General features: G+C 53.2%; 1 protein-coding gene across 1 annotated transcript; it reads right to left on the bottom strand.

Moving 5' to 3' along the window:
* Window positions 1–8,212: 8,212 nt before the first annotated feature.
* Window positions 8,213–16,958, bottom strand: SENP1 (SUMO specific peptidase 1). Its single transcript, XM_063179196.1, has 17 exons — window positions 16,863–16,958; window positions 15,893–15,913; window positions 15,167–15,239; window positions 14,960–15,056; window positions 14,368–14,542; window positions 13,762–13,865; window positions 13,267–13,502; window positions 12,885–12,939; window positions 12,699–12,737; window positions 12,509–12,593; window positions 12,007–12,159; window positions 11,401–11,532; window positions 10,735–10,938; window positions 9,941–10,020; window positions 9,448–9,532; window positions 9,045–9,140; window positions 8,213–8,417 (listed from the first exon to the last, which is right to left on the bottom strand). The coding sequence occupies exons 1-17, from the start codon at window positions 16,956–16,958 to the stop codon at window positions 8,355–8,357; spliced, it is 1,794 nt and encodes a 597-aa protein (XP_063035266.1). The 3' UTR covers window positions 8,213–8,354.
* Between the last annotated feature and the right edge of the window lie 1,040 nt (window positions 16,959–17,998).

Raw genomic sequence — 17,998 nt, 5'->3', positions numbered from 1 at the left:
TTCCACACGTCCTTGTCGCTGTAGCGGTGCCCGTCCTGCAGGCAGCTGCCAGCCTCGGCTGCGGGGACAGCGCGGGGACAGCGTGGGGACAGCGCGGGGACAGCGCGGGGGAGGCGGTGGCGCTGCCAGGCTCGCTGTGAGCGCGGCGGGGAGGAGGAGGAGGAGGAGGAGGAGGAGGGAGGGGGACGCCAGAGGGGCCCCGCAGCCCCCAGTGAGGGGGGACAGCTCGGGCACAGCTCGGGGACAGCCAGGAGGGGGTGGTGGCACTGCCAGCCCCGTCCTGCAGGCAGCTGCCAGCCTCGGCTGCGGGGACAGCGAGGGGACACGCGGATCGGGGGCAAGGCACTGAGCACCAGGAGGAGGAGGAGGAGGAGGAGGAAGAGGAAGGGGAGGCCAAAGCAGCCCGGCATACCCCCAGTGAGGGGACAGCGCGGGGACAGCCAGCAGGGGGATGGTGGCACTACCAGCCCCCCTCTGAGCCCCCTCTGGGACACAGCCCCGAGCAGCGACACCCCCCGAGTGTCCCCGCAGCTCTGGTGGCACCAGTGTCCCCAGGGGCTGGGGGACAAGGGGCGCTGGTGTCCCCAGGCTGAACTCACAGGTGACCCGGAGGTGCCCCGGTGCTCCTGGAGGGTCCCGGGGGTCCCCCAGGGTCCCCAGGAGGTGCCTCGGGGTCCCCGGGCTGCACACGGGAGCTCCCAGGTGTCCCCAGGGTCCCTGGAATGTCCCCAGTGTCCCCAGGGATGTCCCCAGGGCTGGCCCTCAATGCACCCCCTGTCCCCAGCCTGTCCCTGCTCCAGGTCACCGCCTGCACCCCCGGCTGTCCCTCTGCCCCCTCACCATCACCTGCTGCCCCCATGTCCCACCTGTGCCCCTCCAGCCATCTCAGACTGTCTCCTTCCTGTCCCTGTCCGTCCCTACTCTCCCTAAACTCCGTCCACGCCACACACCTGGACCCCAAACTGTCCCCCAGTGTCCCCACCATGTCCCCCCTGCCCCGCCTCGTGCCATCCTCCAGTGTCCCACGCTCCCTGCCCCATCTTGTCCCCCCGCTGTCCCCCAGGCTGCCCCGGGTGTCCTCCACGCTGTCCCACTCTGTTCCACTTAATTTCCCACTGTCCCCCGACGTCCCCAGCTCCCCTCGTGCTCTCCCTCCCTGTCCCCCAGTGCCCCTCCGTGCCACCAAGCTTGTCCCACATTTCCCTGACACTTTCCCCGCTGTCCCCCCCTCTCACCCGCGCTGCTGTCCCGGGACTGCCTCGAAACTTTCCCCTTTGTTCCGTGCCTGTGTCCCCGGGAAGCCCCCGATGTCCCCACGCAGCCCCGCGGTGTCCTCAAACTCCACTCTGCCCCCTCCCCGCCCCACTGAAACTTTCCCCGTGCGTCTCACGCTGTCCCCCGATGTCCCCAAGCTATCCTCCGATGTCCCCTCGGTGTCCTCAGGCTCCGAGCCGTCCCCCCCGCCACTCTGAAACTTTCTCTGTCCATCCCAAAACGTCCCCTAGTGTCCCCCGAAGTCCTTTGCTGTCCCCCATCCTCTTTCTGCTCCATCTCCCCTCTGTCCCCATTGTTCCCCGCTGTCCCCTCGCTGTCCCCTCGCGGTCCTCCCCTCCCCTTCTCCAACTTTCCCTCAACGTGTCCCCCTCGCCCCCCCCGGCGATGCCCCAAAAGTTTCCCATCCCTTACCGCTGTATGTCCCCTCTGTGTCCCCGCTCTGTCCCCATCCCCGCCACTCACGGAGGTCTCGGTCCTGCGCGGCGGCGGCGGCGGCGAGGCAGAGCAGGAGGAGGAGCAGGAGCCCGGGCCGGGGGGCGGCTCCGGGGGCCGCGCCGGTGGCTGCGGGCTCGGGGCGGCGGCAGCGGCGCCCGCCGGGGGCCGGGCGGTGTCCGGGCATGGCGAGGCGGCTGCGCCCGATCCGCGCCCGGGGCCGGCAGTGCCCGCTCGGCCCCGCGGCCCCGTTTAAGTCCCGGCCCCGCCGCCCCCCGGAGCTGTAACCCGAGCCGGGCCGGCCCCGCCGGGCCCCCCGGACCTTCCCCCGGTGGCTCCGGACCCTCCCCCGGCCCCCGAGCGGGGCCGGCCCTCCCGAGCCCTCCTCGGGCCCCCCGGGCCCTCCCCCGGCCACCACCGGGGCCAGAGCGGGCGGAGGGACCCGGGCTCAGGGGGGCTGTGGGGTCTGGGGGATGTGGGGTTTGGGGGGATGCGGGGGGTGAGGCGGCACAGCCCATCCCATCCCATCCCATCCCATCCCATCCCATCCCATCCCATCCCATCCCATTTTCCCATTTTCCCATTTTCCCATTTTCCCATTTTCCCATTTTCCCATTTTCCCATTTTCCCATCCCATTTTTACTCCATCCCATCCCACTTTCCCATCCCGTCCCCATCCCATTCCCGGCCCTGGGAAAACCGGGATACCCCCGACCCCGCCCCGGGATGGGACCCCCCCCCCCGCTCCGTCCTCCCCCGCCTCCCTCGCGGTGTCCCCCAATCCCCGCCCCCCTCCGGGGCCCCCTCGGGCCCAGCGCGACCCCTCCCCCTTTCGCTGTCCCCATTCCCGGCGGAATTCCCGGCGCCAATTGTGGGATCAACAGGGGGACACGGGGAAACCCCCCCGACCCCAAACCCAGCGCAGACCCCCCTCCAAATTGCCCAGCCTGGATCGGGACCATCCCCTTCCCCAAATCCCCCCAAATTCCCCCAAATGCCCCAGAAAACTCTCCCAAGTTTTTGGGAGTTAGGGCGGGATTTGGGGGGAATTTAAGGGGGCGTTAAGGGAGTTTTCGGGGAGATTCTGGGCGAGGTTGGGGGGATTTTTTGGGGCGGGATTTTGAGGTGTTTGGGAGGAATTTTGGAGGTGATTGGGGGGATTTGGGTGTTCCCAGCCCCAGCAGGTGGAAGAGCGCTCGGCGTGGCCGGATCTGGCCGGGACCGGGGCCAGGCCTTGGCTGCGGCCACCGCTTTCCGATGGAACAGAAAATTTGGGAATGAATCAAAGCGCCAGGGAGGGGCTGCCCGACCCCTCCCCAAATTCAGGGGCGGCTCCGCTGCCGTCCCCAGGGTGACAGAGCCGGGACGGGGCCGGGGACGAGCCCAAATCCCCCTGAACCCTCCCCACATTCCCCCAAAAACTCCCCCAAAAGCGGGGTGGGGACAGCGGGGTGGGGACACCGCCTCCCGCCCTCCTCGGAGCGCGGACACACCGGTGGCGCAGGTGCCACTGGTGACAGCTGACAGTGGCACTGCTTGAAGTGGCAGGGACACAGGTAAGGCCGGGCGCCCCCAGTTTTCCCCCCGGCCCCTGATGGCCGCTCCAGAGCCGGGGACAGGAGGGGACACCGGGATGGGGCGGGGGGCAGAGCGGGGGGCGTGGTTTGGGACCGAACCGGCGCAGGGGTGGCACCGCCCCAATGTCCCCACGGGATCCTGGCTGTCCCCATCCCGGTGCCACCACCCGCGAGCGTCGCCGGCCCCGTCCCGATGGATTTGGGACTCAATTTTCTCACCCCAAATCCCCCAATTTAGGCTCAAAATTACTCTGAGAGAGGAAGGAGAATTCCGTTTTTACCATTTTTCCCAATTCCCCCCCCCCATTTTTATCCTATTTCCCCCCATTTTTACCCCTAATTTTCCCCATTTTTTACTCCACTTCTGACCTATTTTTGTCTCATTTGGCTCTTAGCTCCCTCCATTTCTGCCCCATTTTACTCCGTTTTGGTCCCATCTTAACCCAAATTTTTCCCCATTTTCACCTGATATAAACCTCATTTCTGCCCCATTTTTACCCCATTTTGCCCTATTTTAATTCCCATTTCCCCCCATTTCTCCTAATTTCTGCTCCTTTTCCACCCCATTTTTACCCAAATTTCCCCCCACTTTCCCCCCCATTTCCCCTCCGATTTTTCCCACTTTCCCAAACCACCCAATCCCATGAAAATCCCAAACCCAGAGAGGGAACTCCTTCACTGGGGGATGAGCCAGGAATTTATTTTTCCCTTCTAAAAGGGCTTTTTTCAACACGAAAACTGTTGAAGGTTTCAACAAAAATCTAATCTGAGGTTATTGCAAGGTGCCAGAGGGAAAAATTTTCATTTTTTTTCCCTCTGGCACCTTGCAATAACCTCAGATCTGGCCCCAAGTATTCCCTAGGATCCTTTTGGGATCGAGGAGCAGAAAAACGATCTTTGTCCCCACCTAAAACTCCCAGTTTTTACTTTTTCCTCCTAATTTCACAGCTATTTCACTCCATATTTTCAATTATCCCATGACATTTCCTATTAAAAACTAAAATTTAATAACATTAAAAAAAATCATTTTTTGAGCCTCTAATTGATTTTTTTAGGGGATGAAAAAGCCCCCAAATCCCCAATTTTGCAGTGGATTCATGTGAAAAAAGCAATTTTGAAGACCCCAAGCCTTACAGAAAACCTGATTTTGGGGTGAATTTACCCCCTAAAAATGAATTGTAGGGACACAAAATTTGCTTTTAAACCCTAAAAAACCCCAAAATCCCAAATTCCTTTTTTCCATTTAGGGTTTTCCCTTCCCCTCCTTTTCCCGGTGGGAAAATCCCCAAAATTTCCTTTTTCATCCCATTTTTGGGGTTTTGTCACACAGAGCCTCTTTGTCCCTTTTCCCCCTGGAAAGGTGGGAAGGGGCCCGAAATGGGGGAAAAATCCGGGAATTTTTGTGGGATGAGGTCAAAGCCTTCCCCCCTCACACGGCCTCTTCCTCCTCCTCCTCCTTTCCCTCCTCCCCCTTTTTTGGGATGAAAAGGCGATTTTTTGGGAAAGGTACAAAGGGATCCTTTCAGGGAGCGAGGGGGAGGGCGCTCAGGGCCTCACCGGGGATTTTTTGGGGGCTATTTTGATTAATTTTGGTTTATTTAATTTTTTAGTTTTTAATGTTTTTATTAGGGTGGGGGTTTTTTTGCCGTTTTTGGTATTTTTTAGATATATTTTTGTTATTTTCTGTACATTTTTAAGGATATTTTTGTGTATTATTTTTATTTTTTCTGGAGGCTTTTTTATTTATTGAATATTTTTTATATTATTTGTGTATTTTTCAAATATTGCTCGGAATTTTCAAAGGATTTTTGTGTGTATTTGTATGTTTTGGGGGTATTTAAAAAAATTGGGTGCATTTTAAAATATTGTTGCGTATTTAAAAATATTTTTAAAATATTTTGGGGGTATTTTTTGTGTGGTTTTTATTTCTGGGGTATTTTGGGGTGAAACATTAGGAATTGGATGAATGGGTTTGAGGGATACCTTGGGATTATTTGGTGTCCCTTAAGGGATTTTTCCCGTTCCCAAAGCTGATTTTTCCCCTGGAATTCCCAATTTTTTCCCTCGGGGTCACTCTATGTTGCAGGGGGGTCACTTCACCCTTTGATTTTTTAGGATGCCCCCAAAACTTGGGAGTTTTTTGCCCCCTAAATGCCTGAAATTCAGGATTTTCATCCAACTCCAAACCCTAAAAATTTCCTTTTTTTTCTCCTGTCTGAAGCGAGGAAGAGGTGAAAAAAACTCTGGGATTTTGGATCCTTTGATGGCGAATTCTCCCATCCCCCCATCCCAAAAAATCCCTATTTGGGGTGGCACCGAGCCAGGGCCCCAAAAGCCACGGGGACAAAGCCGCCCCTGTGTCCCAGAACCGGAAAAATCCCAAAAAATAAATAAATCCAGGGGGAAAAAAAATTTTAAAAACCACCAAAAACACCCAAAATCCCAAAAAACCCCCAACCTTAAAAGAGATTTTTGATGGGGGCTGGGCCGAGGGTCCCAGGGTTTGAAGGGAGATCAGGTTTGGGGATTTTTTTGGGCACTGTTTTGGGGTGGTTTGTTGTTTTTTTTTTTTTTTTTTTTTGCTTTTGGGCAAAACCAGAAAAAAAAAGCCCAGCAGGGCTGTGGGTTAATTAATTAATTAATGAGGGCTCAAGCCTGTGGGGGATTAATGGGGTCAGGGTCGTTAGGAGGAATTAGGATCAGGAGGCTCCTGGAGTGTGAGGACCCTGCCCCAGCTTAGGGTTAAAAATGGCCCCACATTACCCCAAGTCACCCCAAAATTGGGATTTGGGGGGAGCTGCCCTGACCTGGAGGGTTTGGGGTGAAAAATAACCCCAAATTGCCCCAAAATTACCTTTAAAGTTACTCCACAATAACCCCAAAATTGGGGTTTGGAGGGTTAAAGTGCCCTGCTTGGGGTTTGGGATTAAAAAATGCCCCAAAATGACCCAAAAATGACCCCAAAATAACCAAATAGGGGTTTGAGGGGTGGTGTTGGGGGTGTAGCTCAGACCTGGCTGGATTTGGGGTAAAAAATGACCTAAAATGACCCAAAATTGAGAGCTTTGAGGGGCAGCTCTGAACTCTGGGGTCTCCCAGCTCAGAATTTGGAGTCCCAGCCCTGAATTATGGAGAATCTTTCTCAGATTTTGGGGCATTTTTCCTGCATTTGGGGCATTTGTGTCTGATTTATTTTGGGGGCATCTTTTTGTGGGTGGGGCATTTTCCCTGGATTTTGGGTCACTTTCCCGGTTTTCAGGGTGCCTTGCCCAGGCAGCATGGGGGGGAATGGGGGCTCCATGTCCCGGACTTTTTTTGGATTTTGGGATCCTGGGATTCCCGGGAAAGATGAGCTCTGCCAGGCCCAGCCACGGCCCTACAAAGGGAGCTCTTATCCCAAATCCCGGCTTTTTCTGGGAATTTTTGTAAAAATAGCAGTGGATCCGGGGGGGGGGTGGGGGGAGGCGAGTGAAAGGACCTTTTGTCACCTGGACGGGGGGCAGGGAATTCCAGGTGGGATTTGAGGGGGCTCCCGGGGAATTTGGGGTAATTTTCCAATGGATTTTGGGGCATCTACATCAGATTTGGGGCATCTTGCATGGATTTTGGGGCATTCCCTCCAATTTTGGGTCATTTTCCCTGAGTTTTGAATGATTTTCCCTGGATTACGGGGAATTTTTCCCAGGTTTTGGGGCACCTTCTCTGATTTCTTCAGCTGAGGAGGAACCCCAAACCCTTTTCCAGAGATTCCCACTGTGAACAGGAATGGAGACAGATAAATAAATGTACAACTGCATCTGAACAACGTCACCTAGCACATGAGGAGTTGGCAAAAAAAAATTAAATTTATCGCATATTTATAAACTCATAATTAAAATGTGTTCTTATCTAGCACAAAAAGCAGGAAAACTCCTCAATTCCAGTTTTTTTTTTTTTCCAGATCTTTAATTTCAATAAAAGATAAAAAAAGTAGGAAATGAATCTGGTATAAAACAGGGGAGGGAATTTGGGATCCAAAGGGACACGAAGGGATGGGAAAAACCAGGAAAAGGGGCTCCAAAAATTTGGGAATTTGGTACAAAACTTCATCTCCCAGCTCGGGAAAAATAGAAAAAATTCCCAGCTCCTGCAGGAGAGGGAAAATACAAAAACTTGGGATTTTCCCCCACTCTTCTTATTAAAAATCATCTTTTCCACCAGGAAGAGCAAATCCAGAGGCTTCGGAAGGACCAAAAAATTTGGGAATAAATTAATCCAGGGAAAGGGGTGGGCAAAGCTCCCCAAATAAATCCTGGCATTGTTTGGAAAAAATGGAAGGAATTACAGGATTTTGGGGTTTTTCCCATGGTTCTGCAGTTCCTGCAATTTGGGAGGATTTCTTCATGGAAAACTTGGGAAAAGCAACTGGAAAAAGCAACAGGAGCTGCTGGGATGAAGCAGCCTGAAAGGGAAAGGAAAATTCCCAAAAATTCACTAAAAATCCCAGATTTTGCTCAGGTTTTGGGATTTATCCCTTGGAAAAGCAAAGTTTGGGTGTAAATCCAGAGGAATTCTGACATTCCAAAGCTTAATCCTGGAAAAATCACCCAAAAGTGGGAATTTGGGAAGAAAAAACAGGATTTAAGCAGGAATTATTCCCAGGGATTCCAATCCAAGTTTTCCTATGGATAAAATCCACAAACTTTGGGAATGAGGTGGAAAAAATGGGAATGATCCCCAAAAATTCCCTCCAGAACCAAACCTTTCCCCTGCTTTTCCCAAATCCAGATTTTCCCAACACAAATCCACGGAGGCTCCTCCCTTTTCCTGAAAATCCAGCTCCAAAAAGCCCAAAATTCCCAAATTTCCCCAACCCAGCAGATGGAAAAGCGGGAAAATCCATCCTGGAATCTCAAAAAAGAGGGAAAGAAACTCCCAAAGTTCCCAGCTGTGCTTCCAAACTTTTCTATTCCCCCCGAATCCGGGGGGGGTTTTGGGAGGAGCAGGACCCGGAGTTCCTTGGCTGCGTCCCCAGGAGAATCCTGGGATTCTTCTGATCCAAATCTTTGGAATTTCAGGATTTTTCTGGCATCAGAGGAGCTTCCTGTGCAAGATTTCCCAGGCCATCCTCTTCCTGAAGTAGGGCATGTGTTGCTTTGGGAATTTTGGGGGAGAAAATGGGAAAAAATGGGAATTTTGGTCAGGTTTGCTCATCCAGGGGCAGATTCAGGCTTTTTTTTCCCCATGGAAAATAATGGAAAAGGGGGAAATTTGGGGCTTTGGGGTTGTGGGAATGGGGGGGAAAAATGGGAATTTCTGGGGATTCAGGCAAAAAATGGGGGAATTCATTCTAGATTTCGCTGGGATTTTGGCGAGTTTGGGGTCTTCCCGGCCCTGGGGGTCTGGGACCTGAGGGAATTTGGGAGTGCTGGGATCTGGAAATGCTGGAGGAGGGAAGTGGGACATTCCTGGAGGTTGGGAATTACCCAGGAATTCCTTGAAATTTTGGGGAGGAATGGGGAGGAATCTCAGATTTTGGGGGGAATATTTGGGATTTTCCCTGGCACTGGGGCTTGGGAGCTTTTTCCAGGGACTTGGGGACAATTCCATGGAAGGGAGGAGGGTGGCTGGGAATGGGAAATAGGGTGAGGATTCCTTGGATCGGGTGAGGAATGCTGGAATTTCCCCCAAATCCCGCTGGAATTTCGGGGTTTTTCCTGGCCCTGGGGGTTTGCAGGGTGGGAACTGTGGAATTGATTTCATCTGCAGCCCCTGGGGTACCTGAGTGAAGTTGATGGGTTTGTCCTTGGAGATGCACTCGGCGTAGCGGCAGGCGAACATCCCGCAGTCGCTGCCGTTCATCTGCTGCGGGATCTCCTGGGGAAAAAACAGCAATCAACATTCCCAAACTCCCACATCCCCCCCTTCCCTCAGCCCCCAAACCCCCAAGGCCAGGAAAAGCCCCAAAATCCCAGTGAAACCTGGAGGAAGGTCCCAGAATTCCAGAATGTTTTGCATCCCCACCTTGCCCAAATCCCACCCAAACCCTTCCCCTGTGGAAAATTTCCTCTCCCAAGGTTTGGGATTTGTTCCCTCCTTTTCTTCCCTGAGGGAAAAGGGGCCCAAAAAGGGCTGGGAATCCAAGGAAATGCTGAATTCTTTGGGAATTCTGGGCTGTCCAAACCTGACTCTTCTTGCTCAGCAGGGCCCATCCGTTGGTGTCAAATTCTTTCCTTTTCTTATCCAAACTTTCCTGTTTCAGGTACTGCCTGTGGGAAAAGGAGCAGGAAAAGCTGGACTTCATGGGAAAATGGCAATTCTGAGGTTCTGCTCTGTCTGGCTGTTCCCTAAGGGATTCAGGGTTGGGATTCACAAATCAATTACCCCCAAAAATCTAAAATTGGATCAGGAGAGGCCGAAATTCCATGGGAAGAAACAGGGAGAGAATTCCAGGGAAGAGAAGGAATTTTTCATGTCCTAAAAGGGGAGAATGAGCCTGAAAAAGGGAGCAAAAATGACCCTAAAGGAGCCTCCAAAAAATGACCCTGAAGGGACCTAAGAATGACCCTCAAAGGGCTCAAAAATGACCCCAAAAAAGCCCAAAAATGGGTAAAGTTGGTGTGTCCAAGGCTGGGGAAGCAGGAGTGGGATTTTGCCAGGGAAAGGATTTTACTCACAGCAGGATCCTGCAGGCCTCACTGTTGATCCCTCCCATGGAATCGTAGTAGGTGATGGTTTTTTTCCTGAAATCCACGACCTGCACAGAGAATAATTCCTTAAAATGGGAAAAAAATCAGGAATGCTTCTCTTGCAAAAACAATGTAGGGTACTTCACACCACAGGAGGATTTCCCCCCAAAAATCCCTGTTTCCTGCTGTGTTTTTAATCCCTGAATGTCTAAATGAGCCGCCATCATCATCATCATCATCATCATCATCATCATCATCATTCCTCCCAAGGGTTTACAACAATTTTGCCCCATCTCTGGAGGCCCAGATTTAGGTGATTTTCAGTGTTTTCCCTCCCCATTCCCATGCCATTTTTGCTGGAAATTACCTCTTTTACATGGAATTAATTAACAATTCAAGCAGGAATTAATAAATTAAGGAGGCTTTTGCTAAAGGAGCTGAAAATCCCTGCAGGATCCCAGGAGCCAAGGCAGGGGATGGGACAAAGGAAGGGGAAAAGCGAAATATCTGTGGCCTAAATCTCTTTAACAAGATCCTGTGGCACCAGTTGGTGGGAACGGGGAAATCAGATCTTCCCAAGGGAATAAATGCCCTAAAATGACCTCCAGCCTGAATTTAAGGACTAAAAACCCCACAAAAAGCTGCTCCTACCTTTGTATTTCCCTTTAAACTCAGATTTGAGACACAAACGCAAATTTTTCCCGTCAGCATCATCCAAAACCAACAAAATTTGGGCCCTAAATCCCAAACTGAAGATTTTTTGGGATAATTCAAGCACTCACAGCCAGGCACCAGTGCACTCCCAGGTGGATGGGCACCAGGAGCAGATCCACAGAGAAAATATCCACTTTTTTTGTCCATCTTTTCACAGCTTGGTACCCTGCAGTCTTTAATTTGGTGAAGAAAAAGGTGTTGAAGGCGTGGACTGCAGGCAAATCCTTGTCCTTGCTCCTTTCCATCAGCAAATTCATGTAGAAATTTATAATCTGGAGGAAACAAAAGGCAAAACAGGGTTTTTGATTTTTTTAGTAGATTTTTATTTATTTTATTATGGTGTTTGGATTTGTGGCCCTGTATAAAGTTGGGGAATAAACCCCCAAAAAGGAGGATTTGCATTAAAACCTTCAAAATACCCAGGTGAGTTTGCAGTAGCTCCATTGTAGTAAAACATTCCAGAGAAAACTCAAGGAATTTTAGGAATTTGCCTTTATTTAGGTCGGAATTTAAGATTTACTTACTGTTTCCCCGGTTCACACCAATCCCATCCTCCCACTATCGTTAATTCCCCACACAAATTCAATTATTTTTATTTTGCGCAGCTTCCCCCACAGATTTATCAGTCCAGGGTGGAATCCCAACCCACAAACCCCCTCCCAGCACCCATCCAACCATTTTCCCCTCCCAAGGTGCTGGAGACGGGTGGGAAATGGGAACTGCTGGGCTCTCACCTCGTCGTTGAGCCAGTTGAGGTTGTTGAGGGTCTGGATGTCCTTCCTGGTGATGGTCAGGCGGAAAGCCTCGCTCAGCACCTCGTCCTGGTTCCCTCCTCGGAAAAGGCTCTTGATTTCCTTCTCCATTTCCTGGGGAAAGGGAAGGTGGAATTCCTGCTTTTCCTGACCCCAAATAGCCAAAGGTTTAATGGCCAACAGTCCCTTAAGCCATACATTCACTACGAGGAGGGTGCAGGGCTCCATCCCCGTGCCCAAACCCCAGGAGTTCCCTGAAGCTAATTCCCTGAACTGACCCCAAATCCCTAAATCCCAGGAATTCCCTGAACTGATCTACCTCAGGTGAGGTAGAATTCCTGCTTTTTCTGCCCCAAATCCCCAAGGGTTTAACACCAAACTGATTCTTGAGCCATAAATTCACTGGGAAGAGGGCACAGGGCTCCATCCCTGTCCCCAAATCCCAGAAATTCCCTGAACCGAGTTCTATCTGAGGAAGAACTTTTCCTGTCCCCAGATCCCCAAGGCTTGAACACCAAACTGATTCTTGAGCCATATAAATTCACCCTGAGGAGGGCTCAGGCCCCCATCCCTGCGGGGCAGCCCCACCTCGGTGATCTCGGGGAAGTCGTCGTCGCCCTGGCCGGGCCGGGCGCGCTCCAGCCCCTCGGGCCCCACGGCCACCGGGATCTCCTTCTCCAGGGGCACGCGCAGGTGCAGATCCACCAGGTCCTGCACCGAGCGCTCCTGCTCCTGCAGCCGCTGCGGGGGGACAGAGAGGGAGAAGGAGGGCTTGGGATTGATGAAACTGGGATAAACCTCCAGGATTATGGAATTAAACCTTTACAGAGCCACCCAGGCCTGTCCCCTGTGCCACATCTCCATTTTTTCCCCCATTTCCCTGGATTCTGACTCCTTTTCCAAGCCCTGACCACCCTCCCAGTGACAAAATTTCCTGTAGTTTCCAATGTGAGACAATATTCCCTCTTTTCCTTGCTGTTTATTCCAGGACTGAGAAGAACAAACGCCTAAAAAAAGTTGATTTTTCCTGTTTTCCAACTGTTTTTCCCCAATTGTCCCAGTCCGGGATATTTTTCCGTGTAAGTCTCACCTGGCTCTGGAGCTGCAGGGCCAGAGCTTTCTGCTCCTCTATTTGCCTCCACCTCTCTCTGGCTCGGGAATCATAGACACTGGTCCTAGAAAAAACAAAAATTTAATGGACAAATTCATTAAAAAAATCAGGATTTTGGTTTTTCCACCCCAAAAATCTCAGGAAAAGCCAGCAGGGAATAGTAACTCACAGCTCTTTGATCCATAGCTCAGCCTGGAAAAAGGGGAGGCTGGAAAGAGAGAAAAAGGAGGGTTGGAAATTACCCAGAATTTCCCCAGAATTCCCTCATTTCCCAAATTCTCACCCTGTCCCTCTTCATTGTCACCTCCCCATGTCCCTAAAAATCCTCAAAACGCCCCCATTTCACACCCCTTACCTTGGAGCTGGAGTTCTGGAATCCTTGACCTTGAGCAAAATGACAGAATCTGACCCTAAAAATGGGAAAAATTCCTGGATTTCTGTCCTCCTTGATTCCTACCCCAAATATCTCCCAATCCTGAATAAATACCCCAGACTGGCCACAGAATTTAAATCCCTTTCCCAGAGTTTGGGGTTATTTGGGATTTGGTTTCATTTTTTGGGGGATTTGGGGGATTTTTGGGGGTATTTTCTTTGGGACTTTCTTGGGGAGTTTTTTGGGATTTTTTTTTTTTTTTTTGTTAATTTCAGATTTTTTGGGGGTTTTATTTGTGGTCTTGTTTTATTTGAGATTTTGGTGGTTTTGGGGTTATATTTCTGGAATTCTCAGGAATCTTTACCTTCACTCTGTGCCTCAGCTCCTGGCTCTTCCTCCCGCTGGTGTGGAGTCGCAGAATTCCGGGGCTGGAACTCCCCAGGAAACGCTGGAGAGGGGCCCAGGGGGGGATTTTGGGAATTCTGGGGTGGCTCCGGGGAATGTGGAACAGGAGCCGGAACTTTGTGAATTTCCAGTGTCTCGGGATCATCCCTGGGAGCCTCCTGGGGCAGGGAGGGGCCAGAACGGGGACAGCGGGAGCTGCAAAAAAAAAAAAAAATCAAAACACCCAGTTAGGGAAATTCCTGGAAGAAGACTGGAAATTTGAGATTTGAGGAGAAGATTTAGGATTTTTTTGGGGGGTTAGGAGAGAGGTTTTGGAGAGGTTTGGGGTTTGGGCAGGGTCTCTGATGATTTTCAGGGATTTGCAGAGGGTTTTGTGGGATTCGAGCAGGGATTTTGAGGTTCTTTGGGATCTGGGGCAGGTTTTCAGGGATTTTTTGGGATGCTTCTGACTCACAGGTGGAAGGGGAGCAACGGGGAGGGTTTGCAGCTGGAGAACCTCTTCCCAGTCACCATCTGCAGCAGCTGCCGGTAAATCTCCCGCTCCTCCTCCCGCACCGTCTGCAGGCAAAGAGCACAGAAAAAACTCCTCTCAAAACCCTGGAATTCACTGATCCCAGGGATTCCCCCCAAATTCAGGCATCTGATGGAATCCCACGAAGGCAATGCTGAGAAAAACTCCCAAAAAAAAATGGTATTTAGGGCTGGAAAACCCCAGGAATTTGGTGTTTAACCCCAGATGTGCCCCCAGCTCTGCCGGAACACCCCAACCCCACAAACCCCTGGGTTTCCCAGCCTCACAAAGCCCCGGGATGCCCCAGGGTTTCCCAGCCTGCAAAACCCACAAACCCCAGGGTTTCCCAGCCTGCAAAACCCACAAACCCCAGGGTTTCCCAGCCCTGCAAACCCCAGGGTTTCCCAGCCCTGCCAACCCCACAAACCCCAGGGTTTCCCAGCCCTGCCAACCCCACAAACCCCACGGTTTCCCAGCCCCCAAACCCCACAAACTCCACGGTTTCCCAGCCCCACAACACCCCGGCATGCCCCAGGGTTTCCCCGTCACCTCCTCGGCCGCGCTCAGGAAGCGCCGCGGGGCCTTCTTGGGGCTGCGGCGGCTCCAGGAGGGGCTCGGGGCCGGCTTCAGGGGGAAGGAGGCTCCATGGAGGGCGGATTTTCCCCCAAAAGTGCTGGGGTTCCCGCTGGAAGGAGGGAAAAACACCGCAGGTTTGTTGTAAATCCTGAAAATTGGTTTAAAATCCCGAATAAAATCACAAAAGGTTGCACGGAAGGAGAAATGAAATAAAGCCCCAAAAAATCCCACAAATAAAAAAAAAAAAAAAAAATCCCCAAACCCCCCAATTAAATTGCCCAAATCCCCCCTACTACAAAATCCTAAATAAAATTTAAAAAAACCAAGAATCCCAATCCCCACCAAAAAAAATCTCAAAAAATCCTCCCCCAAATAACCAAAATCCCAAATTAAACCCACCAAAAATCCCCCAAAAAAGAAATTAAAACCATCAAAAAATCCCAAAAATAAAACCCCCTCAAAAAATCGTCTAATCACCGTCAAATCATCAAAACTCCGAAATCCCAACTAAAATCCCCCAAAAGTATCAACCAAAACCTGGAAATCTGAGATCTGCTGCACCCACCTGGAATTTTTACGGGTCTCCAGGAAGGAGCCTCGGCTCCCCCTGGGCTTGGAGCTCCTCCACTGCCCGTTGGCTCCTGGGAATCTTTCAGGAATTTCTGAGGGGAAAAACAGTGGGAGTTCCCAGAAAAACTCAAATTTCCCATTCTCAAGGGGTTGTTTTTAGGGAAAACACCCCCAAAACCCAAATTCCAGAGGGAAAACTCACCTGGGGTGTAGCTGAGGGAGCAGGAGGAGTTCCCAGCAGGGCAGGAGAAGCTGCTGAGTTTGGGGAGGAAAAACTGGGGGAAAAAAATGGGGAAAATTCCAATATTTTGCTTAGAAGTGGGAAAATACCAGGAAAGAATCCAGGAAAAATACAGGGAAAAGGGAAGGGTGTTCCCAGGGCTGGTTGGGAATGGTGGCAGGACTTCACAATTCCCAAAATTCACAATTCCTAAAATTAATAATTCTCCAAATTTACCGTTCCTAAGGTTTGCAATTCCTATCCATCACAGCTCCCCAAACTCCCCAAATTCCCAGCTTCTAAAGGTTACAACTCCCATATTTTGTGGAGCGAATTTATGGAGCAGCAAGAACCCAAAGACTGCTGGGAAAATCCTGAATTTCGCAGCTCTGGACCCGCGGTGGGTCCCACACTTGGGCTCCCCATTCCCGGCATATTCCAGGCGGAATTCCCACGCCGGGAACCGGGAATTCCCAAAAACGGGATTGGGATTTGACTTCTGCGGTTTCCAGGCTGCGTTTCCCCAGAGAAACCGCGGCTGGAAGTGCCCTAGGATTCCCTGGGATGGGGGAATTGTCCCGAATATTCCCAAATCCGCTTCCCGCCCAAATCCCGCGGTGGTTCCGTGAGGAAAGGAGCTGCGGCGGCTCCGGCCTGGTGGAAACGGAGCCCGGGAACGCCCCGGCCCCGCGCCCCCCCGCTCCGCACCTTGCTCTCGGCGCCGAAACTCTGGGCTTGTCCGGCGGGCCCGGGCCGGCCGCCTCCGCCTCAGGCCGAGCTCATGGAGGGCAGCGCCGCCGCCTCGGCCCTGGGCAGCGGCAGGACCGGGCACGGGAAAAGGCCCAGTGGTGGCGGAGTCGGGTGTGAGGGCAGCGGGAGAGGGAAGAGCCCGGTCCGGGAGCGGAGCAGGGTCCGGAGCCGCCGCCGCTTCTCTTGCCTCAGCCGGCCCGGCCGCCGCACCGGAAGCGGAAATGGAACCCCAAGCCTCCCGAGCGCGCGCGGCTCTCCCGGGCTCCGCGGCGGCAGCGAGGGGGAAGCAGCGGAAGCGGAAGTGAGCGGCGGCAGCGCTGCCGGAAGTGCTGCCGCCGGAGCAGGGGAGGGAGCCGAGATTTGCTGGGAGCGGAGAGCGCCCCCCTGGCGGCTGGGAGGTCCAGGGGGGGCAGCCGGAAAGGAGGGTCCACCCTGGACGGGGGGGCTGACCCTATAGGGGTCACTCTGTGGTGGGGGGTCACTCTGTGGGAGCTGTGACCCTATAGGGGGTCATTCTCTGGGGGCTGTGACCATATGGAGGGTTCACTCTGTGTGTGAGTCCCTACCACCGATCCCATCACAGTCGATCCCGTTACAGTTGATCCCATTCCAAGTTTGTCCTTATGGTCAGTCCTGTTACAGCTGGTCCCTACATCCAAAACTGTTACAGCCTATCCCATAATAGCTGATCCCATTACAGTCAATCCCACAGTAGCTGGACGCTACAGCCGATCCCATTATAGCTGATCCCAAACCGGCGATTCCATAACGGGCGATCCATTACAGCCGATCCCGTTACAGCCGATCCCATTACACTGATCCCGTCACCCCGATCCCATTACAGCGACCCCGTCACAGCCGATCCCGTTACACCGATCCCGTTACCCTGATCCCCTAACGGGCGATCCCATTACAGCCGATCCGTCACCCCGATCCCATTACAGCGCTCCCCGCAGCCAATCCCCGGTCCCAGCCCGTGCCCCCGCGCTGTCCCCAGGCCATGGTGGCGCTGTCCCCGGGCCATGGTGGCGGTCCCGGTGGCCCCGGCTCTGTCTCGGTTCGCGGCCCGGCCGCGCTCTCCGTGGCCGCGCTCCTCCTCCTCCTCCTGCTGTCCTTCCTCCCGCCCGGGCCGGGCCGGCGGCGCTCCGCAGGTCAGTGCTCCCGGTGGGCACCGGGACTGGCGCCACTAACGGCCCCGGGAGGGCCCCGGTAACGCCTGCGGACCGGCACCGGTAACGCCCACGGACCGGGACCGGGAGGGAACCGGAGCCGGGAGAGGCAGCGGCAGGGAACGGGGACTAGGAGCAGTAAGGAAAGCAGAGCAGATCCCACCGGGAACAGCGACCCGGGCCGGTAACGGCCCTGCACCGGGACCGGCGATGAACTGGAACCAGTTAGGGACAGGTACTGGAACCAGCACGGAGCAGGAGCTGGCACCAGTAACAGCCCCGCACAGGGACCGGCGGGGAGCTGGAACCGGGAGAGGCAGAGAATGGGGACTGGGACCAGTAAGGAAAGCAGAATGGAACCAGTGGGGAGCACAGAGTCCCACAGGGAACACAGACGGGACTGGTAAGGATGGACTGGGACCAGTAAGGAGGATAAACTGGCACCAGTAAGGAGGGCGGACCAATAACTACAGGGAATAGAGACTGGGATGAACAGGGAATCCAGACTGGAACCAGTAAGGACAGAGTGGCACTAGTAAGGAGTGCAGAGCAGCTCCCACTGGGAACAGGGATTCGGACCAGTGAGGACAAACTGGCCCCGCTAAAGAAGGACTGGACCATTAAGGAGAGCAGGACAGGGAAAACAAACTGAGACCAGTAAGGACAGACTAGCACCAGTAAGGAACAGAGATTGGCACCAGTAAGAAGGACGGAGCAACTCCAGAGAGAGTATGCACTGCGTCCAGTAAAGACAAACTGGAACCAGTAAGGAGAGGCTGGGACCGCTAAGGACAGCCTGGCCCCAGTAGGGAATCGAGACTGGGACCGGTAACGAGGACTCCCAGTAAGGAGTCCCCCCACGCCCCCCCCGGGCGGGAGTGTCCCGGCGGCGGCA

The sequence above is a fragment of the Melospiza melodia genome, chromosome 31, assembly GCF_035770615.1.
Source record: "Melospiza melodia melodia isolate bMelMel2 chromosome 31, bMelMel2.pri, whole genome shotgun sequence".
NCBI classification, from domain to species: Eukaryota; Metazoa; Chordata; class Aves; order Passeriformes; family Passerellidae; genus Melospiza; species Melospiza melodia.
This window is presented reverse-complemented; position numbering and strand designations above follow the sequence as displayed.

What these genes read in the sequence shown, in the direction of transcription:
- SENP1 (XM_063179196.1), bottom strand. Translation starts at nt 16,958, where the DNA reads ATGGCCCGGGGACAGCGCCACCATGGCCTGGGGACAGCGCGGGGGCAC. An exon ending in CTCCCTCAGCTACACCCCAG is followed by an intron (nt 15,057 to 15,166) that starts GTGAGTTTTCCC and finishes TTTTCCCCTCAG; the next exon opens with AAATTCCTGAAAGATTCCCA. An exon ending in TCCTGAGCGCGGCCGAGGAG is followed by an intron (nt 13,866 to 14,367) that starts GTGACGGGGAAA and finishes CTTTGCCTGCAG; the next exon opens with ACGGTGCGGGAGGAGGAGCG.